Source organism: Vulpes lagopus, chromosome 10 (assembly GCF_018345385.1).
Source record: "Vulpes lagopus strain Blue_001 chromosome 10, ASM1834538v1, whole genome shotgun sequence".
Classification (NCBI taxonomy): Eukaryota; Metazoa; Chordata; class Mammalia; order Carnivora; family Canidae; genus Vulpes; species Vulpes lagopus.
In genome coordinates this window covers 59,858,752-59,877,404 of record NC_054833.1, presented here as the reverse complement: position 1 = coordinate 59,877,404, position 18,653 = coordinate 59,858,752, and the positions used below count along the sequence as shown (strand labels likewise).

At 51.9% G+C, this 18,653-nt stretch overlaps 2 protein-coding genes across 9 annotated transcripts in view; both read left to right on the top strand.

Moving 5' to 3' along the window:
- Positions 1–12,991, top strand: part of PIK3R6 (phosphoinositide-3-kinase regulatory subunit 6) — a 59,862-nt gene extending 46,871 nt beyond the window's left edge. For 3 of the 8 annotated variants that reach the window (XM_041772585.1, XM_041772587.1, XM_041772584.1), the window contains 3 exons: positions 1,396–1,511; positions 10,534–10,646; positions 11,199–12,989. In XM_041772585.1, the coding sequence (XP_041628519.1) occupies positions 1,396–1,511; positions 10,534–10,646; positions 11,199–11,352 (383 nt within the window). In that variant the 3' untranslated portion in view covers positions 11,353–12,989. The other 5 variants (XM_041772589.1, XM_041772590.1, XM_041772588.1 and 2 more) reach the window with 5 other exon arrangements.
- Positions 12,992–14,542: 1,551 nt separating this feature from the next.
- Positions 14,543–16,538, top strand: MFSD6L (major facilitator superfamily domain containing 6 like). Its single transcript, XM_041771994.1, has one exon. The coding sequence runs from the start codon at positions 14,599–14,601 to the stop codon at positions 16,303–16,305; it is 1,707 nt and encodes a 568-aa protein (XP_041627928.1). The 5' UTR covers positions 14,543–14,598; the 3' UTR covers positions 16,306–16,538.
- Positions 16,539–18,653: the final 2,115 nt, after the last annotated feature.

The following is an 18,653-nucleotide window of genomic DNA, read 5'->3' as shown; positions in this document are numbered from 1 at the left end:
GAACACCACCGGTCTAAGTTATCTGCTTCTGGCCAATTACCTCATTACAGCCATACAGTGGATGATAAGATCGTTTGATTCATTCCCTAAAGCTAAAGTGGGGGTGGGGCGCCTGAGGGGCTCAGGGGTTGAGTGCATGATCTCAAGGTCCTGGGATCAAGACCCACATCGGGCTCCACTCAGGGAGCCTGCTTCTCCCTCTGCCTGTGTCTCTGCCTCTCTCTCTGTGTCTCTCATGAATAAATCAATAAAATCTTTTAAAAAAAATCTAAAACAGGGCTGATAAGACATTCCCGTTGATATGCATATCGCCAATTCTAAATATGAGCTTTTGGGTTAGCCCCCAGGTCTTCTGGAACGATGGAAAGTTCAGTAAGCTGGGTTACATCACTTGAACACCTTGACCAGAGGCCAGGCAACGTTCTACATCAAACACATCAACTCTGATTCCTAAAAGATCGGCATTGTTAGCGTCAGCAGCTTTGTACTGGAGAGGTGAACCGAAGCCAGAGAAGTGACCACCCAAGGTCACATCTATGAGGAAGAGGCAGAGCAGGGATGCACACCCAGGAAGCCCAGTCCTGGCTTCTAGGCGAGTTGAATTTGGAAGTGATGGGGACCTCCTCCGCTGGTGCATCTTTGACGCCGTTGAGGGAGACATGTGACACTGGCGATTGTTCTTACCCAAGAGGTGGTCAGAGTGGGTCAAGAGCATTGATTCAAGGTCCCCAGATGGGCCGGCTTGGAGGGCCAGCTTTGCCATTTACCATCTGTGTGACCTTGGGCAAGTCACTTGCGACCTCTTTACCTGTTCTTTCACTTCTAAAGTGAAGATAAGGTCCTCACTTATGTATGTAAACTAGCACGTTAGCTCTGATTATTAGATTTCTTTAAAAAAGAAAAAGATTTTATTTATTTATTCATGAGAGAGGGAGAGGCAGAGGGAGAAGCAGGCTCCCTGCGGGGAGCCCGATGCGGGACTCGATCCCAGGACCCCAGGATCATGCCCTGAACGAAGGCAGATGCTCCACCGCTGAGCTACCCGGGCACCCCTAATTGTTAGATTTCTATTTCTTTTACCAGACTCCCCTGGCCCCCACTAAACTAGCATTCCTCTCCTTGCCAGCATGCCCAGGGGCTTCGGGGAGGTTCCATAGAACCTTCTTGCACTGAGGAGGGCTGCAGGAGCAGGTGCAGAAAGGCACTGGGCTTGGCAGTGGCTGCCAAGCCTGAGGATGCAGAAACGTCATGGGTTCCACAGGGAAAGAGGAGGGATGTTCGGGACCTGCACCCAGATGCCATCAGAAAGGGGGGGTTGGGCAGGGTGCAGGAGGGGCCAGGACAGCTTCGGAGAGGCCCCTCACAGCCACCCCCCACCCGCCTCATTCCTCCCAGTTTCGGGGCCCACCCACACCCCACCATCTGCTGCTCCCATCACAGACCACACGTGCCTGAATGTCAGTGTGACGGAGGTCGTCAAGTCCTCCAACTTGGCGGGAAGATCCTTCTCTGTAAGTACTGGGATAGCATGGGATGGTCTGAGAGGGCAGGGGGCCGGGGGCCCAAGGTGGGGGTGTTCAGAGAAGGGGACGTGACTTCTGAGCCTTTGCTGTTGCAGTGGGTCCTCCTACCAAAAGCATCTGCTCTCCCCGGGTCTGTGAGGCGCATCCCTCACACACACTGAGAGCCAAGGCCCTGCCCTCCACCTGCTGGCCACCAAAGCACCCACAACATGCCCAAAAACAGAAACTGCGTGTGCATTCTGGCTTCCCCCACACAACCCAGCGGCCAGACTCCCACACAACAAACCTTTGATCACATGGAACCAGCTCTTTTAACCTCACAGCCCTACCACTGCCCTTTACCGATATCAATACTCATTGATTTCAATTCCCTTATTGTAGACCCAGGGCCCACTCATAGGCTCCCTATCTGATGGCCTCTCTGGACCTTATTTCCCTACTCAGCTGGACGTGGACCCCAGGATTACACTTGAACCCTGCTCCAGATGCCCTACACCCCTACACCCCTACACCCACCAGGCAGACACTTGCTTTGGATCAAGCTGCCTACTCAGCCTGTGTCCTCAGGTGGCTGAGTGCTTCTGGAATAAATCCTAGTCCCCGGGTGCCAACACCTGACCTCCCACCTCAACAGGACCCTTGGCATCACTCGACCCTCTTCCTTTGCACCTCTTCTGGGCTCTGCTTCATCTATTTTAGTGTCTTTTCTCCAGCGTGGACCTTCTCTACTGCTCTTCCCTCATAGCCTGGAAACGTGCTTGGGTCTTTTCCATCTGAGAAGGAAAATCTCTACTGTGACCTGCCATCTCTTTAGCCACCACTGTACTCCTTCCCTTGCCAATCAAGTGTCTTGAGAGATACCCCCGGACGAGTTTCCAGTCCCTTACCAAACACTGTCCTGCCCACTGCCCTCTGTGTATGGCCCACCCCACTGTGACAGTCACCTCCATGTCACTAAGACCACTCACTTTCCACTCCTTAATGTTTCTTAATCTTCCCATTTATTTTTTTTAATTTATTTATTCATGAGAGACACAGAGAGGCAGAGACACAGCAGAGGGAGAAGCGGGTTCCCTGCAGGGAGCCCGATGGGGGACTTGATCCCAGGACCCCAGGATCACGCCCTGAGCTGAAGGCAGATGCTCAACCACTGAGCCACCCAGGTGTCCCTGTCTTCCCTATTAAAAATATTTTAACCTATAAACAAAACTTGAGTGATTTGGGGAAAATGCAAAAAAAAAAAAAAACCCACAAAGAAGTAAAACCACTTCTAGTCCCATTTCGTAGAGAAGATGACTATCATCCTATCAAGGTGCAAACATCCAGCGTCTTTTCTGTGTGTCTGTCCATAATTGATAGGTACACATGCACACGGGTGCTTAGTGCCTTGTACATCTCCTCGACTGTGAGCAACTTCCTGTTGGGGTTTTATCTATGAGAAATCTGGGTCGAAACTTGACTTTCTAGAGAAATTCTGTATTTGCCTTTGCCACGGTCCCCCGGGACATTGCAAACCCAGGACTGTATTTCAAGTTAACTTCTAGGCTCAGAAATTCCCAGACCATGCAGAGGGTGAACACATACACCCCGGATCCACCCACAGGCAGACTTGTGGCTCGGAATTCCCAGGGGAGACTCATCTTCCTCACCCAAAAGCACAAAAGACTTCTAATTGAGTCTTTTGCTGTAAGTGTAGCCCTCAAGAGTCTTTGAAGGGGACCTCAGTTTCCAATCCCTCGGGCCTGTCCCATGGTCCCCATGGCCGTTGAAACCCAATCTCCTTGATTCCTGACATCACCCAAGGACCCCAGGATGACCAAAGCACCTGACCCACACGACTTCAACTTTAGAATTTATATGGTCTTGTGTTTACTGCCCCATACATGCTCAATTTTTATTTATTTATTTATTTTTATTTTTTATAAATTTATTTTTTATTGGTGTTCAATTTGCCAACATATAGAATAACACCCAGTGCTCATCCCATCAAGTGCTCCCCTCAGTGCCCATCACCCAGTCACCCCCACCCCCCACCCACCTCCCTTTCTACAACCCCTAGTTCGTTTCCCAGAGTTAGGAGTCTCTCATGTTCTGCCTCCCTTTCTGATATTTCCCACTCATTTTTTTCTCCTTTTTAAATATCCTGTGACAATGAAAGAGGACATGTATGGTTTCTGTCTACAGAATACAAAATGAGGTCCTTGATTATTAGGTCAAATACATCGTATTGCTTTAATCAGCAATGTGAAAATTTTTGTCCCCTTCATCTATCCGAAATAAGAAAGGTTTGCCAACATTCCAGGGATGGCTTTTGATTTTGTCAATTCGATTTCAGTTCATTTAAATCTGAATGTTCGAGTTTCTGACGCTGCTGCTGTGAAATGTGATGCCTGTGTTTGCCCAGTCTTGGTATAAGACTGTTCCTTTTTCTCCCTTTCTAGGAGTTTCTGGTGCTTCCTTTCATAGAAGGTTCTGGACTATCACAAACATATGCCTTGATGGAATCTTTTTCATTCATTTTTGTGGATCTTTAAAGGAGACTCGTATTTTTTGGTTCTAATATATTTTCTAATAGAGTTTTAAAAATTATTCCCTTCCTCTGTTTGCTATTTCTTTCAGGAGCGACAGTCAGATGTTAGGCCTCCTATGGGGATACACTGATTTTCTCATCTTTTCTGTCTCGTGATCCTTCTCTTTCTTTTCTTCAAGTTTTAAGAGTTTTCTTCAAATTCATTTTCAAGAATTCTTTCTTTTCTGATTTTTTTTAAGATTTTACTTTTAAATAATCTCTACACCCAATGTGGGGTTCAAACACATCTCCAAGACCAAGAGTCACATGCTCTACCGATTGAGCCACCCAGGTGGCGCCCCCCTGGTTATTCACTTTTAATAGCATTCTATTCTTGTGTCACTGATGTAATATCTTCTCTCTCTGAAGAGGTTAATTATGGTTTATTCAAAATTTTCTTCCACCCCCACTGCCTTGTATCTGTTTCCTGCAAAGTCCTGTTTTCTGTTTGTTTGGGTCTCTCGCCTTTCTTACCTTTATAATTTTTTTTAAGATTTTATTCATTTATTCATGAGAGACACACACCGAGAGAGAGGCAGAGGGAGAGGGAGGAGCAGGCTCCATGCAGGGAGCCCAATGAGGGACCCGATCCCGGGACTCCAGGATCACGCCCCAGGCCAAAGGCAGGCACCAAACTACTGAGCCACCCAGAGATCCCCTATAATTGTTATTTTAAAGTTAGAGGCTATCTTCAAATATCTGGCAATACTTGGCTGATGTATAAATTGGAGAATGGGAGAGACACCTGGGTGGCTCAGTGGTTTAGCACCTGCCTTCAGCCCAGGGCATGATCCTGGAGTCCAGGAATGGAGTCCCATATTGGGCTCCCCGCAGGGAGCCTATGTCTCTGTCTCTCTCTCTGTGTGTCTCTCATGAATAAATAAATAAATAAATAATCTTAAAAAAATAAAAATAAATTGGAGAATGGGGCACTAAAAAGCTGAATCAATGATGGGCTACTCAATGGGCAGTCAGGAGGCCACAGACCTTCCCATGGGGAAACCCAAATGTCCATATGCTCAAGTCTCATTGGTAGGACAGTCTTGTTTTCCCAAGAGAAGGTCCTTTAGGCTCCTGCCGTGGGGACTTCGGGGCATAGGCCTGCTGGTGCCTATACTATGGAGCTGGGCATTCACCATTCAGTGAGTTCATGTAACCCACCTGCATGGACAGCTTTCACTCCGTCCTCCAATTGTGCTGCCCCCAAGTCCAGTATCTCTGTGGTCCAGCTTCTCTGATGCCTGGGGCAGGGGTAGTGCTCATTGCTTAGCTGCTCGGGCTGGAAGTGGGAACCTAAAGCCATCTAACCATTCCTTGTAAAACTTCTAGTCAATTCCCTTTATTCAGGCTCCATTTTATCCCCACTACCTGAGGAACGTGTGGACTCCAGGTCAGAATCCTTTCCAGAGCTTTAATCCTTATGTTTGACCTTCCTCGTTCTGTCCTCACATATTGTCCTTTAGGGCTTTGGGTGTCTTCTAGTTTCATGAAAGATGCACCTCCTTGTTTTTAGGCAAATTATAAGAGGAAAGGAACGATAAAATATATGCTCTGCCATTTTGAAATAAAAAATCCTCATCCCTTTATTTTTAAAACACTTTTATTTATGCCTCTTGTTAAAAGTTGGATTTTGGTATAGTTGGATTTTGTTCTCAGTCTGAAAGTCTGTGTTTTTTAACGAAGGAGAATTTAATCCACAGACACTAACTTGACGTGCTACTCGATCTTACTCTGCCGTCTTATGTTGTGTTTTCTGATTTTTGTAATGTTTTGCTGTTTTGGCGGGGGGGGGGGGGTGCTTACATTTTGTTTGCTTATTTTTCCCCTGACAATTTGCAAGCTGTATATGCTACTTTTTGTATAGTAGTTACCTTTATTTTATTTTTTTTAAGATTTTATTTATTTATTCATAAGAGAGAGAGAGAGAGAGAGGCAAAGACACAGGCAGAGGGAGAAGCAGGTTCCATGCAAGGAGCCTGATGTGGGATTCGATCCTGGGTCTCCAGGATCACACCCTGGGCTGAAGGCAGAGCTAAACTGCTGAGCCACCCGGGCTGCCCTAGTAGTTACCTTTAAATTGAAGATAGATAGATAGATATTTGAAGATATATATATCTGAAGTCCCACTTAAGTGTTGATATGCTAATACAGCTGGCTTGCAACACTGTAACGGACAATTTCCTTCTTTTTCTATTCCTTAGATCAGTTCTTTTTTAGATTTATTTATTTATATTATATATAGAGAGAGGGTGTGTGCAAGCAGGGGGAGGGGGAGAAGGAAAGAAAAAAAAAAATCTTAAGCAGGTTCCACACTCAGTATGGAGCCCAATGCAGGGCCTGAGATCATGACCTGAGCCAAAACCTAGAGTCTGATGCTCAGCCAACTGAGCCACCCAGGTGCCCCATCCTTTGACCAGTTTTTAATGAGTTCCACCACTAGGACTGATGCTTTGTTCTTCAAGTCTTTAAATTCTTTAAATCTGTGATTTCAGAGATACCACTTTCTCATATCTGAATTGTGACTTTTTGGCCTCTTTCCTTGGGCTCTTTTCCCTAAACCAGTTCCTTAAATGGCTGCTGTTCTCAACTTCCATCCATGGCCCACTTTTCCCAGTCCCCGGACTACCTAACCCGTATATGTGGTTTGAATCCAACATGTTAAGAATACCCAAATCCACATCTCCTGCTCTGATAGTCACCCCCTGAATTTGACTCTGCATTCAACTCTGCACGGACCAGATGTCCCATAACACCCCAAATTCAAGAGATTCAAAACCAAAGCCAGTACTTTCAAATTGTTAAGAGCTCTCCAGAACCAGGCTGAGATTGCCGGGGTTCAAAGCTTGGCTCTGCCATTTATGAGCTCTGTGACTTCTGGCAAGTTAATCAAGCTGTCTGTGCCTCGGTCTCATCATCTGTAAATGGGGGATGATAGTAATAGTAGTGACCTTACCCCATTGTTGTGGGGATGACATGATTGTCCCATGCAAAGCTCTCAGAAGAGCGTGTGGCCAAGTAAGAGCTGTCTATGTGCTAACAATTTTTATTTCATCCCCTTCCTGCTGTGGCTAACCTCTCACTTAATGGGACCGTCATTAACCAGTCACCTCTGCCAGAATTTGGGGAGCCCCCTCAGATGCCTCCTCTTCCTTACTTCCCTGTGTCCCTCAACACTTCTCAACTCTCCCTTCCCCCCATCTCCTCCCTTCTGAGCCACCTAGGTTGACAAACCACCCCAATCTGCCCAGGACTAAGGACTGCTTCCCTGGGGGCATGGGACATCCCAGGCAAATCAGGACAGGTTGGTCACCCTTGGTCCAGACCTTCACCATCCCCTTTGCCTGGACAAGCACAGTAGCCTCCTAGCTGGTCCTCCTTGATGCCACTGCAATGCTCCTCAGGCCCACCCTCCACATTTCTGTCCAAGTGATCTTTGTAAAATAAAACTCGGACATGTCTGTCTGTGCTTCAGACGCCTCCATCATTTCCCATAACCATGGTAGAAGGGTGGAGAAACTCTTCAGCGTTGCATAGTGCTGCTCCTCTTCTGCTTTATCTGCAACTCTGGCCACCAGAGCATATGGGAGTGTCCCAGTGGACACACCTCTGTGCCTTTGCTCAAGCGCTGTGTGTGGCCTAAAACCCATTCTTACCTTTCTCTTCCCCATCTTTTCATAGGGCATATTTGTACTTCAAATTGAAATTCAGGTGTCCTCTCCCCCGGGAGGCCCTCCCTGATGCTCTTCCCTGTTCTCCATACCCTTCTCTACCCACTCCATTCCACTCCTGGGTCAGCTAGGTGACCCCTTCAGTGCTGCCAGACAGCCCTGGGTCAGCCAGGTGACTCCCTCAGTGCTGCCAGACAGCCCTGGGGTCAGCTAGGTGACTCCCTCGGTGCTGCCAGACAGCCCTGGGGTAAGCTAGGTGACCCCCTCGGTGCTCCCAGACAGCCCGGGGAGCATGTGTAACACCAAGGATGGCATCATCTCTGTTCAGTGAGGAACCACAAGTGCCCTGGCCTCAGCCCTCGTCCTGGTCCTCCCCATTCTCCCTCAGTACTCAGAGCACTCAGCGCGCTGTCTCACCCACAGTCGATGCTCCCAGATGCTTTCTGAGTCCTCCAGACTGAGCCCACCCACCCCCCCAGGACCTCAGCCCTAACCCGAGTGCATCTTTTTCTGGGACAGCCCATCCTCTGTAGGAGAGCTGTGATGGGCTGAGGGGTCTTCTGCACTGGGCCAAAATCTGCCTTCCTAGTGGGCAGCTCTGTGCAAGCGCCTCAAGTTCCGAGGTGGCCCCCCTCACCCTCCTGCGTCTCTTCTTTCCAAGTCAGTTCCCTATAACCGTTTCCGTTTCCAATGACCTCTTTAAACAACCTGCTTCTGGGCTTTTGGGAAATCTAAACTTATCACCCCATCGAGTTCCCTTTTACCCCTGCCCTGTGGAGGCGCAATTCCACAAGCTGTTCTTTGCCCTGGGCACCCAGGCTGGTCAGTGGGTGCTCTGCACAAATGGATGGGTGATAAACACAGGGTGGCAGGGGAGGTTCGTGGTGAGCTAGAGGGAAGGAATTCTGCGCTTGGAGAACAGCAGGGCAAGGGTGCAGTGTCTGGCTTCGTGAGTCTAAGGGGGCAGCAATGCTACTGGCCAGCCTGGAAGACTGAGGTAGAAAAGTGGTGGCAAATGAGGCAGGAATGGTAGCGCTGGGGCTTTGGGGCAGGGGAGGCAGTGAGCTGTGAGGAGCAGCACTTTGCTCAGCCCCTGAGGAGCTGAGACTGACACCCTTTGCAAATTCGGCATCTAGCCCTCCCAGTTGACCCCAGGGCTGCAGCTATAGAGTGAAATCCAAGAGTCCTGAGGTCCTATGAGGCCAAAGCCAGGTAGGTCTGCATGTGTCCAGGCATGCAGACCACAAAAGGGAAACCAAGACATCTAGGAGGTGAAAGGAGACCCCGTAGACTGGCTACCAGGAGGGCAGGATCGTGGAAGCCCGGATCCTGCTGAGAGTCACCTAGAGCTGCCTGATGTGGAGAAAGAGCACTGTATTGGGAGTCGGGGGGCTGGGTCCCATTCCCTGAAAGCTCTAGAAGGTCACATAGTCAATCCCTCCAGACTTCATCTTTTCCTCTGTGGGAAACTTGAGTTTCCTTTGCCAGCTGGGGTCAGTTCAGGTGGGGTTCCCTCAGCTATCATAATGCCTCTGGCTTTCCCCACTCCCTGGCCCACACAGGACTTCAGCCTCCCTGCGGTCTCTCCAGGTACTTCTGGAAGGTCACAAACCTCTCTCTCTTTGTGTTACCCTCTGTCCTGGCAAGGCTTCTGCCTTTGCTCACAACCCACCTGTTCCGACTTCTATGAGTCTATAGATAGAGTAATGGCAAGGGGGGCCTTGGGCTGGGAGACAGAGCAGTAGAAGAACCCACAGTGGGGTCCCCATCCCCTCTGACAACCAAAACTGCTACTACTCATGCTTGGCTCCTTCTCCCAAAACTATAATTACAAAGAAGAACAATAACAACCGGCTGACAGTAACACAGGCTTACCGTGTCCCCAGCACTTGGTATATACTCTCCCTTTTAATCCTCATAAAACAATCCTACAGGGTAATCACTGTCACTACCAGGGGAGAAATGAAAGCACAGAGAGATTAAGAAATACGTCCCAGGTCACACACCCCGGCCGAGCTGAGACTGGAACCCAGGAAATCTGGCTGTAAAGGCTCTCTCTCTCTCTTAAATAAGTAAATCTTTTTTTTTTTTTTTAATACCCTTACCTGGCCTCAACTCCAGACCACTTAAAGCTAAATTTTACATTTAAATCTCTAAATTTTACATTTTGGAAAGGTGATTCTTATGAGCAGCCAGGGTTTGAGAATTCTTGAATGAGATGAACCCTACAGGCTCAGAAGGATGTGGGAGGTGAACCACCCAAAGCCACCGTCTGCTTGCAGGGTGGGCTGGCCATCCAGAAAGGCCCTCTGAAGGCCCCACCTGTGTCTGGCCCCTAAGTGATTCCATGACACAGACACAGGCCCAGGCTCATCATGAGGGCAGATGGCTGCTTCCCAGGGAAATAATTTTGCAAGTAATCCAATTCTGAGAATAGTAGTCAGAACTCATAAAACCCCTGAAATACCACCCCCCTCCAAATTGCACATATAATATACGCGCCTGGTATACAGGGTTGCTGAAGCATCTTGATAACCTGGCAAGCACCAGCCAGGGCAGTGGTTTGAAATTTAAGACAACAGATTGGGAGAATTGCCTAGAGGAGGGCCCCAAGGGCTCCTGGCAGTTCTCGCTGCTCCGAGTCACTTGCAGGAAGAGAGCTGCAAGGGACCCCATGTGCTGAACTGAAGAAATACGCCACAGAGGGCAGGAGGTGTTGGCAAGGCCCTGTGTCATGAAGGTGACACTCACACAGGCTGTCTCTTTGTTGCAGACGGTGACCAATACCTTCCGGACAGCCACCATCCAGATCCAGAGCCAGGACCAGAGACTCCTGACGCTGCTGCTGGACAAGGATGGTCGGCGCATGTTCAGGGATGTGGTCAGGTGAGGCCAGGCCTCGCCACCCCTCTGGGCCCCATGGAGCCAGCCCTAACCATCTCCTGCCTCTAGCCTGGGACACCTGTCAAAGGCGGACCCTGGGGCCAGGCAGGTGTGGTCCCACCTGGTGGCATGGACTTAGGCCACTGCCCTGTGACTTCCTGGGAACCCAGGGAGAAGAGCAAAGGAATGGGGCAGCTGATGCTATCAATGTTTCTGGAGATTTCCTCTACATACACAGCCTGTGGCCGCAGCCACAGATCCAACCCCTCTGTGCTGGCACTGACCCCCTCGACACAGGCTGACCTTCTGCGGCAGCTGTGCCCCTGTTAATGTGACCCTTAGTGGTCTCTCCAGGGGCAGGTGGTGTATCTGGGTCAGGAAGTGACCCATGCAGGCCCACCTCCTGTCCCAGGGTTCTCCCGCCCCCCACCTGGGTGCTCCTTCCTTGTCCTGACCCCCCTCTCTGTGAGACCTCCTCCTGCATACCCCATAATGGAGAGGCTGTCTTCACAATGCCAGAGATCTGTCTCCTGAGCTGGCCTCTCTCCACCACAGGTTCGAGGTTGCTCCCTGCCCAGAGCCATGTTCTGGGGTGCGTAAGACCAAGGCGCCATGGCTGGGTTCACACCAGCTGGAGGTGGAAGGCACCAAAGCCAAGCCCAAGCCCCTTCTAATGCCCATCAACACATTCTCCGGCATCGTCCAATGAGCCCGAAGGGGCAGCAGAAGCGCTGAGTCCGAGAGCCCCAGACCAAGAGGAAGGATACACTACCCCACCGACCTCCAAACACTCATGCCAGCAGCTTGAACAAGGCCTGGCTGCCCTGGGTGGCTTCTGGCTGTGAGTAGGAGCCAGCGAGTGACCTGAGCAGAGGGAGCGTGGCCGTGGCAGGTGATGAAGCAGGGCCCACGCCCAGGCCTGAGGACGGTCCCTGCAAAGCTGCGCACATGCATGACCCAACTCCGTGCACAACTGTCCACACCTTCATTTATTTCTAGTTCATGCCTCTCCCACTCAAGCTCCCCATTCAGCCCTTAAAACCCAAGTGTGAGCTGCTATTTTGGCCCCAGGCACCGTGGCCTGGGGGAAGCTGGGGAGCAGAGCAAGGGCAACTGCAACTGTTCTCTCCTGAATCTGTTCCTTTCTCTCCCTCCAGCCACCGCCCACACCCTGCCTTCCCTGGGCAGGTGTCTCTCCTGGATGAGAGGAAAATGTCAGATCTAATAAAGGCACACTAAAGCACTTTCGCTTTTATCTAATACCTAGCGACATTTGGGTTTTAATAGAGCTCTGGGGCCATACTTGATCTAACCTAGTGAATCCTCTTTGGCCAGTTGAGAGTTCCCTGGAGTATTTATTGGCCTGTTCTGTCTGCTGGCCCACCCCATCTCCCCATTCAGGTTGACTTAGGTACCTCTGACCAGCTCTGTCCCAAAACAGAGAGAGATGGGGATGCAAAGTAGTTTCAGAGGAGCCAGATATTAAAGACATGAACATGCTTGGCTTTTGAGTTCCAAAACTTACATCCAGATGTAAAGTAGGGATGATCAGTGTGACACAGAACCATTTCCCTCACCCCTAGGACTAGGTGTGTGGGGTGGCCGGGAAAGCAGTAGAGGGAAGGGTCCCTGGGGATAGTGGGAGGAGGTGTGTGGAAAAATCCCTTGCAGGTTCGGGGATCCAAGAGTAGAGAGGTTGGCACTTTACTTTTGGCCTCATTGCCTGGGGGGTGGCGGCAAGTCTGTAAGACCCCCTATAAGAGGGGGTGCCTGGGGGTCTGGGCAGATGAGTTGAAGAGACACCTATATGGCAGTGTGCCTGCCCCTCAGTGGATATCAGCCCTGGACAGAGTGAAGATGGAGGAGAGGATGGATGTGAGATCCTCCACTGAAGTCACCCCCCCACCACCACCACCACCACAGAACCCAGGGAGAGAGAGGGATTAGTGACAGTCCCTGGGAGACTGAAGTGATTTTAAACCGGAAATGACTAATGTCCTTGAATTTGAGTGAGTTTACTGGGAGGTGGCTAGATATTATTTTTTTCTGCTATTGACATGATATAAACTGATTCCTATCAATTTTGACATTCATGGTTACTAGGTTCTTTAAGCAAACATTGGCAGAGTTTACCAGCTGTTGGAATTAGGTGAGAACTCTGGGCTCCTCCTGCAATAATCTCTCTACCAGCTCACAATAAAAGCAAGTTGTAAACCAAATTTTGCTACACATTCAGACTGGCGTTGGCAAACTGCCATCCCCCTCAACCCCAACCCCAGCTGCACGAGGTGCTCTGAGCCCCCCTTGCATAAAAATGTCACTGAATCAGTGGCTGGACACTGGACCATTTGGGAGTAAAGTCAAAACCATTTCAAAGGGCTGGATCACTGGGATCTTTAGGTTTTCTTTCTTTTCTTTTCTTTTTCTTTCTTTCTTTCTTTCTTTCTTTCTTTCTTTCTTTCTTTCTTTCTTTCTCTTTCTTTCTTTCTTTCTTTCTTTCTTTCTTTCTTTCTTTCTTTCTTTCTTTCTTTCTTCTTTCTTTCTTTCTTTTTTGATTGTATTTATTCATGAGAGACAGAGAGAGGCAGAGACACAGGCAGAGGGAGAAGCAGGCTCCCTCCAGGGAGCCCGATGCAGAACTCGATCCCAGGACCGCGGGATCACGACCTGAGCCGAAGGCAGACGCTCAACTGCTGAGCCACCCAGGCGTCCCTCTAGGTTCTTATAAGTGCTCACCCACGTGGGAAAAGCCTCCAACAAAACTGTAACCCATCCATGTGACACGAACACCACTAATTTCACCAGTGAAATTTCTCCAGTAGCTATCAGGCTCATTCATGAAACCAGTTCTGTTGATCTAAGATTGTTGATGTGCTGGTATTAAGCTGCCTCTGGAGTTCAACTTTTGGAGTAAATGCCAGCTAACTGCCTCTCCAGTGTGTGCTCCCTGATTGGACAACTGAGCCCCCTCAGGTGTCGATTGAAACTGTCTGATACATACATCCTATCACAGGGGCTGGAGCTCCCGCCTGGGTGGGGTGCAGGGGGCCACTCCAAGACAGCCCTGGCTCTCAGCCCTCTGGGTGGGGATCGTCTCCGCTGAGGAACACTGTGTCCCCGCGGGGAGCCTGCTTCTCCCTCTGCCTGTGTCTCTGCCTCTGTCTCTGTCTCTCATGAATAAACTTTTAAAAGGTATATTCTAAAAATTAAAAATAAAGAAAGAAAACCGTGTCACCAATAATGCCTCTTGCGGGGGGTGGGGGGCAGCTGGCATCCAATGACACAGCTCTATGCCCTGGGGACAGAGAGCTGCCTTCCTGGAATTCTGCTTCGGATGGAGACAGACGAGAAAGGGGATGAACACGCGAAACAACCCCCTTGTGTGCTGGGTGGTGATGCTACGGGGAAAGATTAGGTGGGGGAAGGGGTGGGGTTTGTCAGTGGGGGTGGACAGGGATGGTCCCTGAAGGTAACGGGGCGGTCCTTGACGGAGGAGGGGGCCCCTCTCACGAATCCCATTCCCGCTCCCCCCACGGCCCCCCAGTTTTCCTTGCCCGAGGCAGCCCAGGGACCTAACTCAGGTGTGCGGGCGCCCCGGGCCCTAGCCTGGAGCGCACCCCCAGGCACAGGCCCCACCCGGGCGCACGCGCGCTCCCGCCCCGGGGACCGCAGGTGCAGCCTCAGGTGCGCCGGCCCCGCCCCCACCCCACGCCCGCAGGTGCGGCTCCCGGGGGCGGGGCCACTTCCGGGCCGGCAGCCGGACGCGGCGGGGGTGGGGCGGGGGCGGGGGCGGCCGTTGGCCCGGAGACCGCGGTGCCGCCCGAGGCCGGAGGCGACGCCCCGCGCCCCGCGCCCCGCGCCCCGCGCCCCGCGCCCCTCTCCGGGCCGTGGCCCCGCGGCCGCCCCGCGCCCTGCTCGGCCCCCGCCCGCCCGGGACTGCCGGAGCCGGGCCGCCATGAGCGCCAACCCGCAGTGGGACGTCAGCAGGGCGCTGGGGGTGGCCAGGCTGTTCCACCTGGTGTGCGGGGTCCGGGACGCCTGCGTGACCCCGTTCCTGACCCTCTACCTGAGGCAGCTGGGCCTGGCCGCGCCCTGGGTGGGCGTCCTGATGGGGGCCAAGCACCTGGTCGCCGCCTTCTGGGCCCCCTTCTGGGCCTTCCTGGCCAAAAGCTACCGCAAAAGGAGGGCGCTCCTGACGGGCTCGCTGCTCGGCTCGGCGGGGGCCAGCCTGTTGATGGCGCTGGTGCCGCCGCGGGACGAGGCTCCCGCAGACCCTCCCTGCAACGCCAGCCGCGGCGCCCGCGCCACCGCCCTGCCCCCCGCGGCCGCCCCGATCCCCCGGGCGGTGGGCGCCCCTGGCCTCAGGCGCGCACCTGCTGGAGGTGTCCACGCCCCGGCCGGACGTCCACCCGGCTCCGCCGTGGGCTCCGTGGAAGGAGCCGGGACCACAGCCCGAGTTCTCCCTCCCGTGGCTTCAGGGGTGAGGGACACCGCCACGGCAGGTGCTTTTAAGGTGGGCAGGACCGCACCCCCTCTGCTTGCTGGGGGCACAGCCCCGGGAAGTCCAGCCAACTCGTCAGCAGCCAAGGGGGACGCGGGGGCCCTGGGCCTCTCCTTGGAAGGGCTGCGGTGGACCTTCCTCCTCTCCCTGGGGTCCGTGGTGTTCTGGGAGCTGCTGACGGCCCCCCTGGAGCAGGTGGCCGACGACAGCCTCTACGAGTACCTGGATTTCGTGGATGCCACCGACCGCTACGGAAGCCTGTGGATCTGGAGGCTGCTGGGCCTGTCGGCAGGTGTGTGCGGCATCGCAGCCGCCGTGGGACAGCTGGAATGCTTCGTGGCGACAAGTGGCCCACGGGGCGTGTTGCACTTCTACGGCTACTCGGTGGTCAGCACCCTGGCTTTACTGGTGAGCATTGCCTTTCCTGTCCCCATCTGCAGGCGACCGGAGCCCAGCTACAAAACCGTCAAGGCGCTGTCGCTGGTAGGAGGCGACCCCCGCCTCATTCTCCTCACCTTCACCGTGTTTCTCGTAGGAGCCGCCACCAGCGCGGTGCAGAACTTTCTGTTTTGGCACATGAAAGACCATGGGAGCAGCGAGCTGGTCATGGGCTTCTCGGTGGCCCTGGGCTTGCTGGGGGAAATTCTATTGCATCCGTTCAAAACGACGTTGCTTAGGAAACTGTCGAGGATGGGCACCGTGGGGCTGGGCCTGGGCTGCCTAGCGGCCCAGCTGCTCTACTACTCGTTCCTCTGGAGCTGGTGGGCCGCCCTCCCGGCCCAGATCTTGAGCGCCGTCAGCAACGGGGCTCTGTGGTGGGCAGTCAAGGCCTCAGTGGAGGACCTGGCCACTCCCAGGACAGAGAGACCTCTGGGTGCCATGTTCCGAGGCCACATTTTCGGGGGCGGGTCCAGCCTGGGCAGCTTCGTGGGGGGCTTCGTGGTGATGTACTTCAGCCTGGCTGTGCTGTATCGGGCCTGCTGTGTGCTCCTGCTGCTCTGGCTGGCCTTGCTCCTATCCATCCAGTCCAGACTACCCCAAGAGCAGAAAATAAACTACTCGAAACTGCTGGTCATGGAGGCCAGTGACACGAGCGACTCTGAGCAGGGGACAGAACGGGACTGGCTTGTGAAGGCCATGAGGGAGGAGTACTCAGAATAGATGGGCAGACAGAAGATCAAGATGTGCTGATCTGGGAAGGCATGGGGATGGGGCTAGTGCTGGGCAAAAACTCACCTGCTGAGGATGAATCCCGAGTCCTGCCTGGGGCTGCAGGGCAGCCTGGAGAGAGAGAAAACAAGTCTGCGCAGAAGCCCTGCGGGATCATCTCATTGCATGATTTTCTTTACTTTTACGGTAAAAGGAGATTTAACTTTTTGCTGTAATCTTTTTTTAAATAATGGAGGAAAAATATATTTGCTAAAAAAAAAAAATTGCCCTTTGTATTCACCCTATTTTGGTGTGTAAGGTTTCCAAGAGGTTACTGGTACTGATTCTGGTGCTATTGGTTTCAGCCACGGCTGGAGTGCTCAAATTACACCGGCAGTGCCAGGAAGACAGGTGGCAGAGGGGGCAGCTGGCTTTGTTTGGTGAGTCATGTGTGTTCCTATGGGTCCTAAAAGCATGAGCCTGATCTTATAGAAGCCATGCTGTGGGCAGGTGAGAATGGCAATGAAAACCAACACTCTTTTCTCTCTCCTGCCACTGACACACAGGTGCCCACACGCACACCCTGGAGCCTGGGTTTCCAATCAGAGCAAAGATGGGCCCTGCACTATGTGTTGGGGGGGAAGGGACATAGGGTAATAGGTTTTCATTCTGACTCTCAAGTGTATGTGTCACCAGGGAGGGGTACGATCCCTAGAATTGTCTTCCATACGTACAGCAGAGCAAGGGCAGGTTCATGTCTTTGGATGCATACCTTGCATGCTCCACCTGGCACGATTTCACGGAGATGGTTTGCATCTGCTTGATTGGGGTGCAGCAGCCTCTGTAGGGTTGGGATGCCACAGGCGGTCCACATTTGTGCCTGTGCTTAGCCACTCAGCACGGTGACTTCTCAAACCCTCCCATCCTCCCAGGAAAAGGTCCTTTATTCCAGAAGCCAGATGCCAGAGACAAAGTCTTCTACCTTATAATCAGGTAAGTATAGGATATTGGATTTAGAAGGGTCTCATTTTACAATTGCAAAAATGTCTCCTAGCTGGGTCAGACATGGTTCTAGAAATGGATTCTTTTTCAATGTCTTCTAAGAGTTAGGGTATAAATGATCAACAAAAAATTACCTCTGCCTTAAATAATTAGGGATTCGTTTTTCTCACATAAGAAGTCTAGGGTTAGGTGGTCCAGAGATGGTACAGTGGCTCCATAATACTGCCAGGGACCTAAATCTTTTCACCCTCTGTTCCATCACCTTCAGCTTATAGATCCCATGTCTGTACACTCATGATAACAAGATGACTGCTGCACCTCCAGGCATCTCACCCATGTTCCAGGCAGGAAGAAGAGGGAGAAACAGGAATGAATGCCTTCCCAGAAACCCTCAGCAGATTTCTGAGTGAACCACAATACGTGGCCACCCAGAACTGCAAAGGAGTCTGGGAGGTAGGAATATTTTCCACCAGGCACGCTTACATCCCAAGCAAAATCAGGGTTGTGTGAGGAAGAGGAGGGGGCTAAGTTTGGATGGTCAGCAAGCAAGGTCTAGCACAGTATCAAAAGTGGAATCACACCCAGACCTATCTCATTGCAAGGTCTGTGTTCCTCCTTGCACCGTAAGCCAGCTTCCCCACATAAATGGCTTTAGCAATTCCCCACCCCTGCCAACAACCCCATGACTACGTCGAATTCAGTATCTGCAGGTTACAAATGAGAAGACAGAGTCTCAGAAAAGTCACACATTCGGTCACCAGCAGAAACACCACCAGAGCCCTAATCTCCTTAGCCCAAATTTTGATCATTTTCTGCTGTGCCATAGTCCCCAAAGCCCGGCTGTGCATCCAGGTCATCTGAGCATATCCAAGATGATTCAATGTCTCTAGGTGGCAGAGGGGGCAGCTGGCTTTGTTTGGTGAGGTGCCTAGGGTTCTACGTCCATCAGAACCTCCTGGCTGAGGCCCAGAAATCTGGGCTTTTTTAACTATTTTATTTTTGCAAGAGAAAGAGAACGAGCATGAGTCAGGGGGAGGGGCAGAGGCAGAAGCAGGCTGCCCCCTGAGGAGGGAGCCCGACCCAGGGCTTGATCCCAGGACCCTGAGATCATGACCTGAGCCAAAGGCAGATGCTTAGCAAATTGAGCCACCCAGGTGCCCCAGAAATCTGTATTTTTAATGCAATCTTCACCTCCAATTTACAGATGACACAGTGACAGCTCTGCAACTTGCTGGAGGTCAACAGCAAGGAAGTGGCAGAGCTGGGACTCAGATGCAGCCTGGTGGCACCAGAGCCTGAGACTTTAACCACCATGTTCAATGGCTAAGTAACAGGAGAAAAGGAGGGAAATTCAGTAT

Bases quoted from the DNA above. Each gene is read 5' to 3' on its own strand.
- MFSD6L (XM_041771994.1), top strand. From the start codon at position 14,599: ATGAGCGCCAACCCGCAGTGGGACGTCAGCAGGGCGCTGGGGGTGGCC.